At 46.8% G+C, this 21,980-nt stretch overlaps 2 protein-coding genes across 2 annotated transcripts; both read right to left on the bottom strand.

Annotated features, from left to right (window-relative positions):
• Window positions 1–7,331: 7,331 nt before the first annotated feature.
• LOC118502382 lies at window positions 7,332–8,896 on the bottom strand. Its single transcript, XM_036034604.1, has 5 exons — window positions 8,195–8,896; window positions 8,020–8,100; window positions 7,633–7,738; window positions 7,516–7,546; window positions 7,332–7,401 (listed from the first exon to the last, which is right to left on the bottom strand). Exons 1-5 carry the CDS (start codon window positions 8,339–8,341, stop codon window positions 7,332–7,334), a joined length of 435 nt encoding a protein of 144 aa, XP_035890497.1. The 5' UTR covers window positions 8,342–8,896.
• A 4,955-nt stretch (window positions 8,897–13,851) lies between these two features.
• Window positions 13,852–21,600, bottom strand: LOC118505848 (centrosomal and chromosomal factor-like). Its single transcript, XM_036042222.1, has one exon. It carries the CDS (start codon window positions 20,004–20,006, stop codon window positions 17,703–17,705), a length of 2,304 nt encoding a protein of 767 aa, XP_035898115.1. The 5' UTR covers window positions 20,007–21,600; the 3' UTR covers window positions 13,852–17,702.
• Window positions 21,601–21,980: the final 380 nt, after the last annotated feature.

The raw sequence follows: 21,980 nt of genomic DNA, 5'->3' as shown, positions 1-21,980 counted from the left end.
ACCATATTGATAAAACTTCTAGTTGCACCTGTTACAACTGATGGTGAGAATATGCCTCACTATTGCCAAGTTCTTTTGCTAGAGGTAAATTTAATAGTACGAAAACATATCTCGTAGAAGTTCCTCCACTATTTTGTCTATAGTAACACCTCATCAATCAATAACGCTGTAGTGTTGTGTCTGTAAAGCATGATACAAATGACGAAGGACAATTTGATGGGACTCTAAGACACCTGGCACAAAGTCTTGGCTTTACAATCTCGATAGGTCTTGGTCTGCCAATAGTAGCTCCCTTGATCGGCCTTTTTCCGAAGCTGGACAGGCAGGTGTTTGTGTACGAGTCGTCCAATAGAAATTGTTCAATTAGGCCTTCTTTTGTTCTTAACAACTGACAGAAACATTGCTTTAAACTATCTCCACATATTTTTGTTCCTTTCACAAAAGAGCTCTCATATAGCTCTTTTACGGACTGTTGAGTCTATATGCAGCTTCATTTTTTTTCCTTACTCATTTTCCATCACTTCAAACCAGCGCTGGTGTACATTAATGAAGCTTCGAAGGCAAACTCAGACTGGGCCAGGGAGGAGGTAATTTTGGCAGCAAGCAAGCAAGAAACGCTTCAAAGATGACGTTTGCAGCGTGGGGTGTTCTTTTTGCGATGCTGCTTGCGCTGCTACAGCACTTTAACCACAATGGATGCCATTTCGCTCCGCACGTACACACTCTTCTGCTCGGTCTGCTTGCGAATGCTTAGTGCGCGAAACGAAATTGCAATCCGCTTCATCTTGCCGATACCAAGAAAAGCTTGCCAGAGCCATTTTCCACCACAGTTTTCCCAGCTGCCGAAATGAACGCAAACTCTCATTATCTGCTCGTTTCAAAGTGATTTGCTGCGGTTATTATTGCGCTATCGGATTTATTTTTCCTTTCAGCTATGCTTTTGCGCTCCATGCTTCACCCGCCCAATGCATCCAATCAAAGGCAGACAGCGAGCAAGAAGAGCAACAGTCACGGGAAGCTTGTGGAATCTCGGATCGATGGAACGAGGGGCACGTTTTTCCACCCCAAGTCTCATTCGTCGTCGCCTTTTTTTTCGCCATCCATTTGCAATCCATGAATCTCTTGGTAAGAGCCAGTCACGAGGCATTCAGACGCGCCCCAGCCAGCCATCAAGAAGAAAAGCCTCATTGTCGTCAATTACAATCGCTTTCCGATGGAGATCGATCGATGCAGGCCGCGATGCGATTGATGCTGGCCGCGATGCGATGGTGGCACAAAATACAATAGCTTCTTTATGAACCGTCGTCGCTTCCCACCCGATGATTGCCGGCTGGTGTGTGACACCGACCGACCGGGACCCGGGTCTCGATGGGTTGCGGGAAACTTAATCATTTAAGTGAGACGATCCGGACGAACTAGGGCATCAGCAGCAGTCATTTCAATGCCATTTTTGGCATTAGTTAGATTAGCGACGACACTGGTGCGCTGCGGCCATCCCATCGCTCTCTAATGGTCGCTGATCGTCGTTTGAAAGTTTCAATCGCAAATCTAGGACGTATTATCATAATCACTTGGCTTTATGTTATTGCTCGAAGTTTTTTTTTTAAAGAGTGCTTATGAAGACAATCGATTAATAAGGTATAAAAAACTTAAAGATTACCTCTCAATTATCTGTCAACAAAGCTTGGCTATCAAGAGCAATTTATGAGGTTGACTTAAAAAACTTCAAAGAGCTCCACAGAGCTTCAAATCCATTTTTAACTAGGATCAAAGTGAGCTTCAAAAGGCCTGGTGAAGGTCTCTGCTCCAGATTTGATATCTTGTATAAAACTCCTAAAAAAATCCAGCACCTCTCATTTCTCTGTCTCAATGTAACAAGCAGTTGAAAGGGTCCCGACTAGTTTTCATTAGCTTTTGTTACTTACTCTTAGTAATTATAAGCTCTACTAGACTCTTCAGACTCTCATTGAATCCATCTACAGCAGGAGTCATCCGAGCTGTTCAAATCGATTGATCGTATTTTGCCGTCTAATGTTTACGCCCAGATATTCTTCCAATCAGATCTTAAAAAAGTAAAATTCCAAATCTTTACAAAACTTGGAGGGCTTTGTACAGATAATTGAGAAGATCATCATCATTGATGCGGGATATAGCCTTGGTATTCTTCAATGCTTCTATCGCAGGCTGACTTTGACCTTTTGAGGCATGTGAAGTTTTGGAGGACATTCAAGTAACAGACGCTTGCCTGTGATCGCGTGGTCGGCAGTTGGCACCTCACTAGCGAATATTGAATAATGGTTTGTTGTGATAATAGAAACTGCCATAAACACTTCCATAAATGCGCAACTGATTTCTTTGCCAATCTTATGCAACGATGTTTATAAACGCCATCGCAATCACACTAATGCACGGTAAACAGAACCCTTTACACCTTAAACGCTACTGCAAAACGCCCAACCGTTCCAAACCCAAACCCATCCATGTGAGCGTGGAGAATTATTCGCACCCTCGGGAAAATGAATAGACATTCCTGAACAGATGCCACGATCCTGATAGTTCTTTGGAGCTTGCTCGGGCGAATGCAAATGTGTTTACACCCATTGAAACACCTCGTTTTCTTCGTTCGCATTTACACGTTTAAATGACGCCCCGTTTTTACCCCGGGGCACCTTCGTTCCAGAACAGATGCCAGCCGGCCAAGCAAAAATGGTTGGTTTGATGCAAATCATCATTCCAATTGTTTTGCCCTCCACCATTAACCTAGATTGATTTACGGCTTCGATTCGATTCTCCCGCCACAGCCTATCAGTTCCTGCCTGGTAGTGGAGCGGGACCGAAAAAGTACGGAGTCGCGTACGTGGAAAGGCGTGTTGTAGATTGTTACTTCTCCGAAACCAACAGCAAAAAAAAAGAGTTTGCGCTAACAACACGCCATCGGACAATCTATTGCTGTAACAGGCAACAATATGCTCTCCCGTCCGTCCCGTCCGTCCGTGCCAGTCATTGTTCTCGTCTTCTAATGATGATGGATTCTGAGGTCGTGTTGTTTTTGGTATGGTTTGTTCCTTCCCAACATGTTATCTTCCATCAAGCAAACACACATACGCGACCAGCTGTTTGGGGGTCTCTGGTCCAGCTCTCCCAATCGCGTAGCTCTAATAACAATAGTGGATATCTACATAAAATCAATCTGGAATTCTCCAGCCATAATCACATTTAGCGAAACAAATAAGTCCCGCGAAACGCAATGAGAATTGAATTGTTTTCACAATAGTCAGAAAATCAATTATCGTCCAATATCGAGACGACAACCTCACGGGGGTCTGTAGGGGACCTAAGACTGGCTGCCCTCATTACGCACCGGGGAGAAGATAAAGTACGCTCCGATCTGATCGCACGCACACAGACTGTGACGTGGGGTGATGCGTGTTTGGCGTGTTTTCCACCGTCTGTCAGACCACTTTTTCGCGACCACTGTTCCCGTTGCGACAGCTTTGATTTCCATCCATCTCTCACGAGTGAGACACTCGAGATGTCAGTGTGGCAGGATCATGGAGACGCAGTAAGTCGTGGCAATGCGTCATGTTAAGCCTTATGACGTACGTTGGACGAACAATTCGATGTCAGGCTATTGTTTCGCGACGCCCTACAAAACAGCCCCCGGCAGATGACACTTGCTATGGCCCAACTGTGGCAGGAGGCCATAAATTGAAATCGGATGTGTCTGCTAATGACGCACCGCGTCACTCCCTCGTGCTCCAACGGTAAGCCCTCGGAGTGCAAATATTTACTATTTTCTTCAACTTGCAGCTTATCACTAACCACCACCGTTCGGTGCTTGCACCACCGGCACTAGGTTGTGTTCGATAGTGCATCACGTTGCTACCGGAATGATGCGAATCCCCGAGAGCGCTGACGTCACCGGCGAATCATGTGCGCCCCCCTCTGGAAGGTGGAACAGCCGGGTCAAATCAGCTGTCATTGGGATATGAGGAGTTTGGGATTCGATGGGAATTCAATTCAATTACTGTGGGGGATTTTTTTTTTCTTTGTGCTTGCCCCACCGGCATCCTCCAGCTGTAACACGGGCCTGACGCAAACATTATCTCAGGATCGCGGGTGAGTGTGCTTAATCACCGCTAGCCGTCGTCCCGGTCGTGCCCGTGTGATAATTTAAACGTGCCAGCGAGTACACTTGCTGGCGTGTGACTTTCGAGGCAAATTTTACATTGAACTACACTTGATGGTGTTTCGCTATGGGTTGGAAATACGTTCCAGGGTCCTACCTACCTACCTACCTACCAAAGCAAGCGACAGGATGGAAAATTGATTTTTAACATCGTGAAACTCGTAAAATGTCGATCTCGGAACAGTTTAGTTTATCCTCGACATCAGTTTGCAATTCGCGCCTCGCAGAGTCATCGCCGTCTGCTCCAACTTCTGGAACTGGAAAATCAGACACTTCGGGTTGGCCGATTGACAACCGGCAACAAAACGAGAACGGAAAATGATGCCAGCCAGTCAGCAGAAAAAAAAACGGTCCACGGTTCCAAATATGCTTCAACGCGCGCGTGACAAGCATGCTGGGGCAAGGGTCTGCTTTGTCAGTTCTTTCGAACAACGCTTCCAAACATGCACACACTCCCCAGAGTAGTGTTGGTCGGTTGGCATACGCGCGCGGTTCCCACGGGGGAACAAACGGATGACCGATCGTTGCGCTAGCGAACCCCGTTTGCCGTACCGTACTCGACGTGACACAGAGTCATGTTTTATGAGTCTTTCCTGTGTGTTCTCTGGTCTTCTGGGCTCTTCCTCTTCTTTTTGTCACTGCATCTCTAGCAGTGCTGTTTTGACACGGGACGAACCATTAACCCTGCGGCGAAGCTGTCCAACAAACGCCATGCTGCTGAAGGACGCATGGAACGCAAACGGAATTGTCAAAACCTCGTACGAGTACGTGTGTGCGCTCGTTGCGCTGACACCGAGACCATAGAAGCTGCCGGTCAACTGCTGCTTCTGCTGCTGCTGATCATCATGCTGATGTGTGCCCTTTCCTGTCTGTGGCCAACGGGGCCATTTCGGTCGTTTCGTCGTAATTCGGGGGGTGTGTGTTTTTTTTCGGAGTCCCTCTCTGTTGCCTTTCTTTCAAAACCATTCGGCATAACGCCCAGTGTCATTAATTACAAACATCTAGCACATTAAGAGCCACCCCCGTGACGAGTGTGTACCAGAGTTGGCGTCACATACACCACTTTGGGCCAAGGCGTACGGTGGAGTGTACAAAACAGTATGCGATGCTTTTCGTTTCTTTGTTTTTACTTCACTCGTTTATGAAGTGCTACAGTTTGTCCATGACAAATGGGGAAGAAGGCCGCATACACGCTCGTACATAGAATCCGGGCAAAAACACCCCCCCAACTCGTGTGTATGCTTACTACGGGTGGTTAAGGTTTGGTAGACTGGGTTGGAGGACCGGCTTCAAGGTAAGACGGGCAGGGCACAGAGGCAAAGCAATAATTGATTGATGATGATGATTTACGACCTTTGATCGGATGGTTTAGATGAATAGGTACTGCTTGAATATTTTAAATGTTTTGCAGTGTGTCATTGCTACTTTCATCCGATACCAAAAAGGGGAACGGGAACCGGGACAGTGACAAGGTTGACTCAATGTCGTAGGTGTATACTATATTTAAATTATTTAGGAATTGCGACAAAACAGGAGTACTTGGATTCTCAGAGAATGAAGGAATGCATTTCAAGTTCAACACGATCTTACACTTCGGGATCTTACAAAACGAGCGAATTAAATAGAAAATATTAAATTACCTTCATTAAGACCTAACAGGTAGTTTAGCCGATAAGAGAGATGAGAGAAAGACCTGCTGAACAAACAGATCTATAACAATGATTTTAAGATCTATAACAATGTAAAATGTTATAGATCTTAAACTAAAATAATATCAGAATGTTATAAGATAAAGTTGAAGGTGAACACTCACAGTGTCTTCATATAAAAGTTGTCCAGCAGGAACTTTTGAATCACTCTGGTGGAATATTTCACCTGAACAGTGGAATATTGGAATACAGGAATATACCAGAAATTACCATTAACCATGCCACAATCGAGTTGCAAATTTCTCTTAACTGAATACAACATTTGAATGTATCGTTCTAACTTTCATCAACTCGACCACGTGATTGTTGCTGAAATCGGTGGTGGTTTGTCCTTCTTCTTCTTCCTTGGCACTACAACCTCGAGAGGTCTCGGCCTGCCATTTCTGGCTTTCTGCGCCTTAAATTACCCGTAGCAAAGTAGTCAGCCCTACGTACGGGGATGCGCTCTGTATGGGATTTAAACCAGTCCTGCCTTGTGAAGACCGGCGCCGTTATCGCCTCTGCTACCGGCCCGCCCCGGTTTGTCCTTAGGGAGCTGAATTGGCGTCCGCCAGGAACCTACCCAGTCAGCAGCTTAGCAAATGTTGGCAAAATCCCTCATATAGAGAACCTAATGATTCAGTAAGGACTGACTATCCAATTACGTAGTACCATTAAGTATAGAAAGCCAGAAATGGCTGGCCGAAACTTCTCGTGGAAGAAGAGAAGGAGCCTCATGAAACGCGAATTCATGTAAGGGGCACGATATCTGGAACTCTGCCACCTCGTGTAAGGAGTCTACGATCTAGCTGTTTGGAGCCTCTTGGATGTTTTCCATTCTGCCTACGACCTCCAAGCTGCTTCATCCGCCACTGGTTAAAACTATCGAACAACTAACATTTCATCCTTTTGGCATGTACCGAAGAACTATTATCAAGATCAGGCTAGACTAGACACTTCAAGAACAATACTATGATGAAGCAGTACGCCACTTTGTAGACCTCCGTGATGGCTAAGATACCGAAGCAAGTGAAGTCAGTTATTGGAATCTATTTTGAACTATCTGTACTTACCTTCTAATCAATCAGTGCTGGAGTTCCAATTAACCATGATGGCCGTTCTATCAGATCCATCCACAGCATTGAGTAGCCTCCGTCCGGATAATCGTTGTTCTTATGGACGGCACAAGATAAGCTTTTGGAGTTAGATCCATCGGTGCCACCACGCTCGTGATCTTGGTCTGGAAACCAATTTTTGAGCCCCTGGTAAAACCTTTAGAAAGCTTCCAGTTCCAGTAGAGATCGAAATGATGATTCTTTCAAAATTTCACAAAAATGCTTCCATTGCAATAATCTCTTTAATCATTCCACCAGCTCCAATGAAACACAGCTCAGCCGCACACTACCGCGCTCAGTGGCTGTCAGGTTCTATTTTCATTCTTGCTGGCATGCACCCTATCTCACCGGTGCCATCGTTGCAGTGAGCGTGTGCATCACCGTGCTCGGGATGACGATAAACTTCCACCTATAATGATTATGAATTGAACAAAACAGCAAAAAAAGGGCAAAATTCTCTTTTCGATCAAAAGTTTCCGATAAAAGGCGGGAGTCACAGTCACGTAGTTTACCGCCATCTTACCCACAGTCAGCCACTATCGTGTTTGCTGAATCTGAAGCCACGGTGAAGCGAAATGTGTTATTAGTTTGAAGTTAAATTTAATTCCAAATGCCCGTCTTCCAACTGCTGCGCGACTACCACCGCATTGGCTAAAACAGTCCTGCCAAGATAAGGATGTCAACGTCGGGAACATAACATCTCCCCTTCGTACAGGCAGTTCCCCGGAGAAGGATGAGCCGTGCAACTGAGGATGGAAGCCGATTTGGAAAAGCGATTACAAAAGTAACGACGAGGAAGTTCATTCGAGTGTCCAAAGTTGAAGACAGTAGTGAACTCTATCCAACCGGGCCTCGATCGATAAGAAGGCCCTGGAGATTGGGGCGAGTCCGTGTGCAGCAGGGTAAAGCTAAAAACTAGAACGTGTAGAGCTGCTGCAGCACCGCTTATCTTATCGACCTGAGCTGACATCCCGAGCTGGATTCCGAGACCAAGCCCGAGACCGAGCGGGGATTGATTCGCACTTACCGATAAAACTAAAAATGGTTCGCCAGCCCGGTTCTGGTGCAGTTGATCGATCGTGACATAGGGAGCAGGAATTAAGTGTGCCTTTGGGAAGGTAGTGCAGGGACACGGGAAGACAGGTAGATCATTGCTTGAAAACGTCACCAAAAAAAACCTCCTCGATAGGATTTGTTTTCACCGTCAGTAGGATCACAGCTGCCAGATGAGGATCGGGAAAAAGCGAAGATGATAAAGCCTCTAGTGCGGCTTTCTCGTGGCTTGATGCCCACACAACATCACCATCACCGTCAATCGATCGATCGACCAGTTCACAGTCGTCCAGCATCGCAAAGTGTGGGCAGGTTGGAAGGTTCTAACCAGCAATCCTATTAGCCTCGCGCAGCCATCCAACGCCTATATCTGAAAAAGCCCAGCCGGGGGTAAATCTTTTCCCAATAAACTTAGAACTACCCGTACCCTGTTGTCCAAGGCAGGTCTGGGATGGTGGTCCGCCCCCGGATCAAACCAACCGTAAGAGGAAAGTGATAAAAATGGAAACGAAAGATTGTATTACGACCTTTACGGCGCAGAACAACCAGCAACACACACACACCCCATCTCTGTCTGCCTGCGGCACAGGTCGTATAAACTAATAAAATAAAAACGAATGAAGCAAATGTGGGCCACCACCACCACCACCTGCCCTCGTCCAGCTTTTCCGCGGCTTTTGCAGAGCCGGTGAGCCCTTTTTGGCTGGGTTCATGCGGGCACATAAATGCATGACTTTGTTGTGTACCTTCTTGCCCGTTCGTTTCCATTTCTTTTCGGGGCCCGAGTCCCACACCATCACCGCGTAACTCCCGAGAGAGTTTAAAATAATAACAATAAAACGGATTTTTATATGCAGCTTTTCACACACACACACGCGCACAGAGAAAGAGCATTATGGGGGTTGGAAAAGCTGGTGGCCATGTAGCTATTTTGGCATGTTCCTGCTGCTGCTCGGTACGGCGTGTGTTTTATATCTTGTGCACCGCCTCTGCTTTTGATTTTGCATCCTGAAGGGACCATTAGCTAGCATACGCACAAACACCGGGCGAAAGATCCGTCCCGGGTCCCAGGTCCGTATGATGGTGTGCAGAAAAGGAGCAACTTTTCCTATTTTGTAGTTTTAGAGATTTTGGGTGCGAAAAGTTTATTGGGTGTCCTCAGCTAGCTCGGGACACGGCAGCCGGCAAAGTTGCTGAGTCTGTGTGGAATCGGTTTAATGCTACACATTGTGCTACATCGGTTTGAGCTGCTCAGCTAGAGCTTTGTCTTAGTCCAGGCTTTATGGCGCTCGAGTACAAAGTATGGAGGCCAAGACAAAGCGAGATTTCAAAGTTTAGAATTTCATTTTATCGTCATTAATTCGTTGTATCATTATTCTTCAACTTATTTCCGACAAATTTAATAAAAAGTAGCAGTATTTACCTTCCCAATAAAATCTCTAATAGCCCCAAAACCACCTTCGTCGTGACCATTAAACCGTTTGGCGGCCCCAAGCCGAAAGCCAAAGTTCGGAGTTGCTTGAACATAATTATGAAGCATTGCAGCAGCCTCGAAGTGGCCACATCACGTAAGAAGAATGCTTCCTTTGTCTTGCCAATCGGCAGACACTTTTCCTCGAAGAGTTCTCTCTCCCGGTTCGCTTGGCCATCACCATTTCACAGCGATCGAAGTTAAAATTGATGAAGGAGAAGGAAGTCCCCGGCAATCAGATTTTATTTTTATGTCGGTTGATGGTGACTCCGCGAACCTTTTTGTGCCATTCCCTAATCAGAATCACCGGTCGACAATCGGCTGGTCGGAGACACGTTGGACGCCGTGTGGGTTTGCCTGCCGATCGGAATATAGCAAGACGAACGTGAAAAGGTTTTTCAACGGTAGGAAACACCACCGCCGCGGGAGTTTATCGCTTAATTTATCTTCCTTCTTTCGCCGTGCCTTCGCCGTACAATCTAAAGGTGGGCATCGTCGTCACTGCTCTGTTGGAGTTCGCTGATGTTCGCTGAGCTGGGCTCCACACACAATGTTATGCTGTGTGAGCCATTCCCATTCATGTCTGTGTGTGTGTGTGTATGTTTGTGGTTGCACCAGGACGAACTTCGCGGCGGAAGAAGTCACATGGTGCAGCAGCGGGATGGCGGCTACCACGCCCGATGACGTTCGGAATTCGTTGGAAGCGCGCATGTTACCAGGAAACCAGCTGTTTTCCCTGTCCGGCTTTGCACGTGTATTGGTACGACCGTCGGTACGACCGGCTGATGCCGTACAATTGCGCATATCCACGCGTACCCGAACCAGGCCCGAACACTTTTCCCGAGAAGCCAAAACGATTTTCCTTGCCCTTTTCTCTCTTGCCCAGGCTCTTCAGAGAATATCGTGCATCCTTGTTGGAGTCAGCCAGACACCGCCGACCAGCTGGTGTGTGGAGTGTGGTGGCCATTTTTGTTTTGATGCCCCTCCTTTCATATCCCCCCCTCCTTTGAAAGGCTCCCCTTCAATTTTGGATGTGTATTTGTGCGGGTGTGTCGGGGCATACTCGAACACACGCATACGCGAGCAGGAGCATGACAGCAGCAATCGATTTATACCATGGTGTGGCATTTTCTCGTGGAAAAGTGTGTGCGAGAGCTATCCCCAAATTAACTTCCTTCTGCGTAGTTTTCCTTTTTGTATGCCAGTGTATGTGTGTGTGTGTGTGAGCTTGGGCAAGGTCGACGAACGCGCACGGCAATGGACCACCAGGACGAGGACAACCGAAATGGTATGGATGGAAGCATTTTCTGCCATGAGTCAATTTATTGGTCCTTTTTTTCCCGGACAGCACAAAAATACCAGTGCAGCGCACTTTGGAATGATTTAAACAAACCGGCCGTATTCGCAGAAGGTGTCGGTAAAGGATCCACTCTCGGAACTTGAATAGGGATGGTGTGCAATGGTGTGTGGGACAAATTAAATGAAAACATTTGTTTTGCGATTAATTTTGCTCGGAAAGCGACAACTGGCATCACTCACTCACCGGCTGCCATATGGAAAATCCCCCTCTGCCGAAGGGGTTGCCGAGCTAGTAAAAGGGTAGATCACTCCACAGAATTATCCAGCACTTGTAGCAGCGGCATTTAAGTGCGAGCCAATTCACTTCACTCGAGTATCGTTCCGAGGAAATAAAATCGCAAAACATGTGGAAATGTCAGTCATAAGGGGTAATAAATGAGTGATGGAATGTACTGCACTCACACCCAGCCAGGCCGCCTGTGATGCAACCTAGCCAATCGAATGCATTACACAAAGCTGTTACCGGTGAATGCAGCAGGGGAAAGTTGTTGGCAGGCATGACATGAAGATTTTTTTTATTTCATGACGTTAAGTACGGAGCTTTAAGTTCAATATAATTCCGCAATTTGTCCTAGCATCGCAGACTGCTGTAGAAAGCAAAATTGTAGGCTACAATATGCAAGCTTATTACAACGACAGTGGCCAATACTAAAAGCTAGATTTAGCAGTAAATGGCTTACTCTCTTAGACCAAAGGTCTGCACCAGAAACATGTGTTTGTCTGTTTTCGCAACGCAACTCTTAAGAGGACACAATCGTCTATATGACCCGGTGAAACGAAAACTATGTAGAGTGAGGCTCCAAATATGTATAGATGGTTCTTCCATCGCAGGATAATACGTCTCCCAAATCGCATAGATAAAAATACATCAGAGTTTATCTTCTGTACGCCAATCCAGATGACATACATTGATGACACAGACAGTTACTAGTTTGTGGTTCTCCTGAGGTTAACAGAAGCTCTCGGTTTCAAGATCAATGAGGAGAAAACCAAAATTATCGTGGCACATGCAGAGGTCTAGCCCAAAACATTGATCAGTGTTCATCAGAGAATCGCTAAGACTTTTCAGATCGCAAAAGCTTCTACAAAAGCCGAGACTGAATGATCTTCCATGCTAAATAAACCATCATGTCTTTCGCTATTCCCGTCCTTCTCTCGATGTAATGAAACTTTGCACCGAATTAGGATCGAACGATCCTCTTCTTAAATGCAAGCGTCGCTTCAAACAGGTGTGAGGCGCTCCATTTCATCGAAATCAGCTTCAATCCAATGTTTCCCCCATATAATTAATTCCAAAATTCCTTTAAATCGCCTATTTCCATTCTCTGATGTTGTTCTCTGAAATATTCATACATACATAACACGTTTATAATCCCAGTACTCACATATTACTCTGGCACATAAAATCTGTCGAATGACAATAATGAAAGTCTCCTCGATCGAGAGGAAGATGATCAACATCCGAATCCTTGGTTTCAGATGTGACTTTCAATGAGCTGCATAAAAACCTCACTATTGTCCAGCGAGTCGGCAAGCTCCAGCCTGTTCATGTCATGATAATGGCACCGGACGACCCAGCAAGTAAACAAGTTATTGTGATGTCCTCAGATGATATTCTCATAGCAGCCGTTGATATTGTACACGTCCTTTCAGCGCTCGGTTAATTGCGTGCAATATCAACGGTTACTACGAGAATATCATCTGAGGACATTACAATTAAAGGTATTTGATTTCCCTGTCATACGAAGCCGTTTCCATGTCAACTAGCTTTGTTTGCCATTAGTCTAAGGAGCCTGCCATAAAAATGGATGCTATTGCCCTATCAACTGAAAAACCCTGTAAGTATGTAACTCATGAAAACATTTTTTGGCTATGTCAAATAAAATCACTCCTAAAATGAATTCCAGATCAATGTCCAAAGATATCCGCAAAGCATCTGCACCAACTACAGAACACGTACGCTGTCTATTCGTCCCCATACGCAACAACCAACCATCCAACCAGCTGACCCAGTTTTATCCAACACTGTTACTCCGACCCAACCATCCATCCACCTAACGAAGAATCATATAAGCGGACATGCTAAAGCAAACCAAACCACACATCTTCATTTCGCACTGTCATCATGGTTCCGCCAGAGGGGAGGGGGTAGACCCGAGCTCCCTTAAATCATTAAATTCGCGCCCCCGCGCAAATAATAAGAACCAAACAAAAAATAAGTAAAAGAAAACACACTTAAAATGCTTTTGTTTTAACCTTTTTTTGCGATTATTATTTTCATCCTCCTCTCTTTGATTTTGCTTCGGCAATCTCTCACATCATCGACTCCCCAAAGGTCCTCCCCCACTGACTGATCACTGATCACCCACCTACCACCACTGCCGACCGAGATACATACAGCGCGCGCATTTTCTTCCTTTCTTCGGATTTTATTCCGTTTACGCCATCATGATCATCGGCCCCCTTCCTTCTTTCGCGTCTTGCGCGCGATTATGTTTTGTTTTGTGGTCTTTTCTTTTTCGCACGCGCGATCAGGTTTTTACTTCTTTGTTTCTCTCACCACCCGGTTTTTATGCTATACTTCCTCCTCTCTGCGTCTTTTGGCGTGTTGGTTTTATATGGTTGTGTGTTTATGTGTTTGTGAGTCTGTTTTCCAGTCCAAGTTTGTGTGTAACTACTGTTGCGTTATCGACGTCTAGTAGCGAAGAGCTTTACGTTTTAGTTAGTTAGTTACTCTTTCTGTCCGCGCCTGTCGTGTCACGGTGTATATTTGTATTAGTATGTAGGTGTGTATGTATGTGTTGATGTTGCTGTCTACTCTTTGTTTCTGTTCTTTAATTAAATAATTAAATTATCATAATTTATACACAGATTACTTGTATGCTGCTACCCACCTACCCTCTCGTTTTTCCGCTTCCGTTCCTTTCTTTTTGTTTTTAACCGTCATTGTTGTCTCTTTTCCGTGTTTTTTTATTCTTTCTTTTGTGTTATGTTTTTCTATTTTCATCACACGTTTTTTTCTCTTCCTTGCATTTACCCCCAATCTTGCAAACTACACTTTTTGCACAGTTTGCATTTGACTATGCTGTGCTTTTCCATTAAATTCAGTTCGGTTTTTTTACCATCCTTCTGCCTGCTTGTCAGTTTTCCTCGCCCACTACTATTATTATCAGTTGTTTTTGTTTGTTTGTTTGTTACTTTATTCTTATTAGTTACTAGTACTAATTTCAGTGTTTTTTTTTTGTTCCTTTTTCTTCTCTCTTTCTATCAATTTTCCACTCTTTTTTCATGTTTTTTCATGCCTTTTGCAGATTTTCTGTGCAGGGCATTTTTGCGTTTGTTTCACATTGTTTATTGGAATTTCTAACGTTCCGCTCATCCTCTCCCCGTTTCCCGGTTCCCGGCCTTCCCCCCCCCCTCCCCTTTTCGATACCATTTTCCATTTTATTTTCCTACTAAACACGATTTTTTATTATCAGAGAAATAGTTGCGTTGTGACTAAACGTTTTTGACTTGCTGTCCGTCGGACTGAGTGAGTGTACTATCGGTACCGTTTGTGTAATGTGTTACGTGTGTTTGTATGTGTGTCGATGTTGGTGTGCATGCGCATATCCATCTTCTCTATAGCCTCATGTCTGCCTCATTCCCACTTGCCAGCCAAATCATTTCCATCCCGTTGCTACCAGTTCCCAATCCGACCGACCAACTCTATCGCCGACCTTCGAATATGTACACATGACACAAGTGTTTACCACAGTAAAGCCCTAAAGGTAGTACACACCACAAGGTGTCGCTTGCTGGCTAGTTTTCCCCCATTTTAATCCGTAGAATTTGTTATCATAGTTTTCTTTTATGCTTTTAGTTTGTTTTTGCATACATCCTATTCTACTTTTACATAAGACTTGTTTGTGTACGCTTTACAGCAGAGTAGTTTCTTCCATCCGTTTCACAAAGAAAACACAAGAACAAAATAATATTCATTTCTCTCCCCAGTACTGAGCTGCTGCTGCTGCCAACCAACATTCGCGTCATAGTCATTCCCAACATTCCTAAACCCATAATATGTCTGTCTCTCTCTCTCGTCCAGCAAGCACCACACAACAGCCAATTACGGTCACGAGAAGTTGTCCAACCAAATTCGCAATTCCGACTGAAAAATGTTCTGCCTTTACCCTGAAGAAGATAGATGTTGCTGTAGTGTTTTACGTCTGAGTATATAATTTTCATTGCCATTTTAGTTGCTGTTCCGTGTGATTATGCTCCAAATGCCTATTTTACGTATGCGCCTAGACTAGTGTTTATCTCGCCTTCCGGTTTCCCATTCGATTTTTTTTTCAGTTAGTAGTCTCACTGTGTTATATTAACCGTTTTAAATTGCCATTAATTTCTAGCCTGAATACTCTGCAGTTTTTGCAATAGTGTGTGTGTGTGTAGTTGTATGTTGTTTCGTTTGCGTTACTTTACTTGATTATTTAGGAGTTTTTGTTTTGCCTTTGCTGCTGGGATCCGAAAAAAAGTCTATAACAATTTAGCGTCCAGTTTTCGCATAGAATGTCTTTCGGTATGGTTTGATTAGTAGGATTTGTTTTGTTTTTGTTTTGTGACTTTCCTATTTAGTTTGCTTCTATTATTGGCATACATTTTCAGGCGATCATGCATTAACATTTTGTCGTACCGCATTGTTTGTATTATTCTGTTTTTAGTTTTCCCTATAGTTACCCTCCCCAAATCGGGTTAATGTCTATTATGTTGTCGAACGTTAGCAGGCAAACATGACTGGTGGTATAAATGAACAGCGCTAGCGAAGGATCGGTTCCAGGGCACTTGGTTCCACAACAAACAAGACTAATCTCTGGGAAGCGGTGTGTATCGGGCGGACTCTCGGCCAGCAAATCCATGGAGGAATGATGTAGGACTTTCGAGAAGAGGTGGACATTAAGGTACATAAATTCGATGCACCCATGGAGAGGCGGATGGAGATATTTGATGGAACCCGCACGCGTCACATTTAAGGGGCAGTACCTAGTGATGATTGGGGGACGACGACGAAGACTCCCTTATCCTAGATAGTTTTGGTGCTTGATAAAAATAGCGGAACATAAACCCCAGTATGTATGGCAATGTTCATTCTATATCACAATGGGAAACAATCGAGGAATCAGATCAGAGGATCAGATCGTCAGCTTACAAATTCTTGGAGGGAGCGAGAAATAGGACAGGTCTAGGAGAGACCTCCGGACAACACATACACACGCACACAAAAACGACAACACAAACACACATTTAAATCTACAGACATGCTGCTGCTGCTGCTGCCCCCACAAACGCACGCAAGAACGAAAGGATCCCGAGGGCGGACATTGGGTACGAAGGATAGCAACCAAGTCAAGGAGCAATCAACAAGGACACACAAGGCGAAATCGAAAAACAACTGCTGGCTTCCTCCGGGTTGGGACATAAGGAACCGAGATTTCGCAAAGTGGGTAACCAACCCTACGATAACTACCTCGATCCCTATCTTCATAAGCATATCCTGTCCCTTCAAACCCTTTTTGCGCTTCTTTCTTTGGAACACATACATAGAGACAGAGTAAGGGGTTGGTTTTGTTTTGTTTTCAATTAGTTTTTCCACTAACTTAGCTAATCTGCTTCGTTTTATTTCAGTTCATGACTTATCAGCTCGTTCTTTGTGTACGTTGTTCTCGCACTCTCTCTCTCTTTCTCTCTCTTTCGCTATCCTTCGATTTTGTCTAATTGGTTACATATGTTCGTCTTTCCGCTGTTTTGCTTTTAGTATGAATGCTTATGCAAGTTTTGTTCATGTTTTTGTTGTTTGTGTGTTACTTTTCTCGGGAGCAATTTTGTTGAGGCTAGATAGTTATGTTGCTTCTTCTTCGTTCTTTTCCAACTTTTCTTTAAGATATATATTGTATGCTGTGTGTGTGTATAGATATATGTATATTATCCCGTACTACCGTTCCATTAAAGCCAAACACTCACTACACGTCGGACACACGCCGGTCGCTTGTTTTTTTATTTATTTTCTTCTCAAACATCTAGCAACATAAGTCTTCTCGCTCTTGCTATTCGTTTCCAAAAACAAAAGAAAAATCGAAACGAAAGAACGTCATGTGATCCATCTTTCTACATCTTCTTCTTCTTCTGGCTGTGTTTCCCTTTTGTTCCTCTTCCACAAAACAGTTTCGTGCATACGCTTCTAATTCGATCCTGCTCCTCCTGCTCCTTTCCTTCTTCATTCTTCCCCATTTCCTTGCTTAGTCTTCGATTTTGGGTTTTGTCCACAGAGTTTCCATCTTTTAGCTGAAGTTATTTTGGGAGTAAAAACTACTATCACATTTAAATTTGCAACAAAAAAGTTGCTGTCTATTTTATACATGCTTTGACCGAGCGAGCGCGCGGTACGTTCGTACTACTCTGCTACTGCTACTGCCCCCCATGCTGGCACATCTCCTCAAATTGTTGCCTTCTCAACGACGCCACGTCATTTACCCTCGCACAGCACAGCGTTGCTGATTTTCTCGTAACGACCAAATGAAATAATAATAATAATAAAACAAACCGAGAAAAACAACTTCAAACAGCGGTCGGTCAACACATCACTGCTATCTTTTTTTCTGCATGTTGGCCGCCATGTTGCTTATCACTTATCCCAGCCTCGCACAACAGATCTGCCAACATATCCTGCTGACCATTCTCTTCAAGGAACCAACACTTGCTTTGATCACCACCACCATCATCACCACCGCTCAATGCACCAACCTCATGCGAGAAAACACTGGCACAGGCTCCGGTTGGCCGCTCTAGAATCACACGTTGTAGCAGGACACCTGCTGCATCGGCGGGAAGGCCGCCGTCATCAGCGGCGTAAAGCTGGAGCTCATCATGTACGGGTGAAGCCGATGCGAGACCCGCTGATGCTGTCGGTGGTACTTGGCGAACAGGAGCTTCTCCGAGGCTTCGGCCGCTGCCGCTGCAGCAGCCGCCGCCACCGCAACCTGATGATTGTGATGGTGTTGCTGCTGCTGCTGTTGCTGCTGCTGATGGTGAAGGTGTTGTTGCTGTTGTTGGTGATGATGTTGCTGCTGCTGGTGTTGCTGATGCTGCTGCTGCTGACGATGCTGCGACTGACGGTGTTGCTGCTGTTGTGAGTGATGTTGTTGCTGCTGCTGTTGCTGTTGCTGCTGCTGCTGTTGATGATGATGTTGCTGGTACTGCTGTTGCTGCTGACGAGCGGCGGCCAGCTTGTTGCAAGCCGCGAGATGTTCCGGACCGGCCGCGTGATAGTCCCGCGGTATGGCGGCGGTCATCGAGCTCTTGTCCGGCAGGGTGGAGTTGCTGCTGCTGCCGGTGTTGCTACCACCACCATTGGCTGCCGCCTCCCACAGGCTGAGGTCCGTGCTGGGAATGCCGGTCGTAGTACAACTGCTACTGACGCCAGTATTGTTGTTACCGGTGTGACTTCGGTTATTACTATTACTACTATTATTATTATTATTACTACTATACACTGCACAGCCGCCGGCACCGGACAGCATCGCGTCCCGCTTGCCCCCACTGCGGTAGGAGGACGGGGGTGGCAAGTTGGCGGCGGCGGCGGCAGCCGCCACTACGCCGCCCGCCTTCATTGGCAGTGATTCGGGGCCGGCCTGGAAATCGCGAGGCACTGCCGCCGCCATTGAAGTCTTCTCGATGTCGCCCCATCGCAGGGGCCCTGCACCGCCACCCTCCACCAGGCCACTGCTGACACCGTTGGCGGTGCTGTTGTACACGGCGCAGCTGGCCGGCATCAGGAGCTGCTGTTGCTGCTGTTGTTGCTGCTGCTGCTGCTGAAGCTGATGTTGCTGGTGGTGTTGTTGACTGATACCCGTATTACTTGGATTGCGCTTCATGGACGCGCTAGTGACACTTTTGGATTTGTTGCTATTGGTGACGTTGCTGTTGCTGCTTGGGTTGCTACCGTTGCTGACAGCTATCCCGTTACCACCGTAACCGTTGGCTACTTTGTTGCTGTAGTTGCTACCGCCGTTGCGCACAACGACACCTCCACCACCTCCTCCAGCCGCTCCACCGGAACTGGCACAATCAGACGAGCCCAGATGATACCGGCCCCAGTCGGATGATGATACAGAGCCAGATTGTTGTTGCTGCTGCTGCGACTGGGACTGGCTGTTGTTGGTGAGGTTGTACTGATTCGAGGACTGCCCTGCGAGGTGCTGCGACTGGTGATGATGGTGGTGAGGTTGCTGTTGCTGCTGGTGGCGACTGTGGTGTTGCTGCTGTTGATGATGATGCTGCTGTTGTTGCTGAGCCTGCTGCTGCTGCTGTTGCTGCTGCAGATGACCAGTGACTGTGTTGTTGGCAGCACCGTAATGCTGCTGACTGTTGGCCGCCGTCGAGCGGTGCATTTGCCGCTGGACGTAATCGTCCAGCTGGAGTTGAAGGAACTGGTTGCTGGCGGATGCGGACGACGACGATGACGTCTTGTGCGCCGCATTCCGCCGGCTACTGCTAACGTTATTCACAACACCCGTCGTCGTGCAGCTACCGTTTAGAACCGACGGATCGGTGGCGGCACTGGTGCCGCCGTTGACGACGACGTTGCTACTAGCACTGCTGCCACTGCTGCCAACATTGCTGGCACCACCACTAACACCATTCTTGGCCGCGATCGACGAACTAGAACTACGGGACGAATTTGGCATGTTGTTGATGAACGGGCTTCGCCGCTGACTCTCCATCTTGCGGAAGTAACACGGATGGATCATCAGCAGCGGCTCGACCCGTGCCCCGACCGGCGGTTTCGCCTGGTTCGGCAGCTCGTACTCCACGCTACAGTCCACGTGCAGCGGTATGCTGAAATCCTTCTGGACCGCCATGTTGGAGGCGGCGGCTGCGGCCGCTGCTGCTGCTGCTGCTGCCGCGGCGGCGGCCGATAGCCGCGAGGACAGATGGTGCAGCTGACTAGTGGCCGCCACCGGGCTCTGCTGTTGTTGCTGCTGCTGCTGCTGTTGCTGAAGCTGCTGCTGCTGTTGCTGAGCCACGATGCTGGCTGCATTTCTGCTGCCGCCGGTCATGTGGTCGTAGGTCGGATAGCACGCTGCCATAGCCATTGTGATGACACTGAGTCGCACACACCCTTCCTGTACTTCACAAACCAAGGCCTGCTACTACTCCGCTTTCTGGGTAGTTTCGTACGCACACACACGCACTTGTCACTGCTATTTCATTTGGCACCGATTTTCTTGTGTAATTCCTCTGCCTTCTCACACGCACTCTCGCTTGCTCCGGTTTGCACCAGTAACTGATTTCGCGTTTTGTCACACTTGCATATCTCATCAAACGCACCCTCTGATTGTGGTGGCGGTTGTGGCAGCTTCTATAGCTTCAATATTTTCACACACTTTGACACAGCAGAACACACACACCACGCACTCTTTATTCCGTCACGGAGAACACGGCGGCAGATGATAGGCGACGAGTAATCCTTTCGCGGGGTGCTTTGCCGTCGCGTTGCTATGCAGAACAGCGCGACTTGTACTGCTGCTCCGGTTGTTGCTTGTGGTCAGTCTTGTGCTCCTTCTCCAGCTACTGCTGTTGCTGCTTCTGCTGCTGCGCTGGATCAGCTGTTCCTCAGTCTTCCGCAATGCTTTGGCGACGGACTAGAGGATAATCCTGGTACCGTCGTTGTCAAGCGTCGAATTGCCGTCGGGAGTTGTGGTACGCTCCGGTATACTCCCGTTCGGCACCGTTTCTTTCTATCACACTAGAGAGTGGTTTGCGAACCACACCAACTACACACACACGTACACAAACACTCGCTTATGAAGAAGTGCACTCTCTACGGCGCTGTGCTGGCTGCGTTGTGGTCGCAGTGAAATCAGTAAAAATCACTACTAAAACTTCACCGTCACTTGATATATTCTTCCACCTCTTTGCTCTGCTCGAGCCTACTGAACCTTGAGGTGATGGCGTTACGAAACAAAACTTAGCACTCGTTTACTTGAGGTACTGGCTGCTGCTACTGCTGCTACTGCTGCGGCTCTCTGCTTTGACCCGAATTACTTCGAGAAAACTGCACAAGCACTTCTGTTGCTTTTTACACACCCCCCACAGGCTGTGCTTAGTTAAGCTGAATTTTTACACCTTCCTCGGAAACACACTCACACACACTTTCTTGGCCAACAGCACAAGCGTTGCGAAGAGTGGTTGCGTATGCCTGTTGTTTTGCCTCACACACTCAACCGATTCGAAGGACCAAAGAAGGACTATTGATTTTCTGCCTTCTTCGTCGTCGTGCGCCACTCTTGCCTCTTCTCCTCTTCTTATTCCACCGACACAGCACACTCGCGCACACACTGCTATCACATGCACACAGCCTCTATCTCGCTTTCTCTCTGCCCATCTGCACGGGCCTGTCGAGCGCTATCACTCTTTCACTCACTCGCTCACGACAAAACGGCTCCGATTCTTATTGATATTGCTACACACGCTTCTCAGTTCGGCGCACTGCTGTTTGCTCACTTGCTCCGGACTGCTGTCTCGTACTCTCTCTCTCTTTCTCTTTTCCACCGAAACAAAAAAAACCCTTAACACTACGATCGCGGTCCTTCCTTGGAAGGTATCCTTGCGCGTTTCTTCGGGCGCTCTGCAAGCGCTCTTGTGGAAGTTTCTTTTGCGAATGACAGGCACGGTCGGCCATTCGCCAGTGCACAGCCCCGAGGTTTCGGAGAACGAACCTCGGCTCGTTCGGAGATCGTGTGCGCACTCACACACACGCAGCGCAATGGTACGCACACTAGCCCCGCACCAATGAGCCAGTGAGGTTGCGTTCTCTCATTGCACACCGTTCACGATGGCGCTGGTACCGTCCGATGACGTAGCAGCGTGTAGCGGATGGGAATCCCGCTCGGTGGTGTGCGTGTTGGTTCGGAGAAATAGCAAAGCGCACGTTCCTTTCAAACGATTCCAGCTGATTTCGGTGACCAACCAACGGAGAGAATGGTGCGCACCACTACCACTGCTGTGCGTGTATTCACCTTCTCACGCACATTAACGTGCCGTGGTAAGGCAGGGCTCGTAAACCT

Source organism: Anopheles stephensi, chromosome 2, assembly GCF_013141755.1.
Source record: "Anopheles stephensi strain Indian chromosome 2, UCI_ANSTEP_V1.0, whole genome shotgun sequence".
In the NCBI taxonomy this organism is placed as follows: Eukaryota; Metazoa; Arthropoda; class Insecta; order Diptera; family Culicidae; genus Anopheles; species Anopheles stephensi.
Note: the sequence above shows the minus strand (reverse complement) of the source record. Positions and strands in the feature narration are given on the sequence as shown.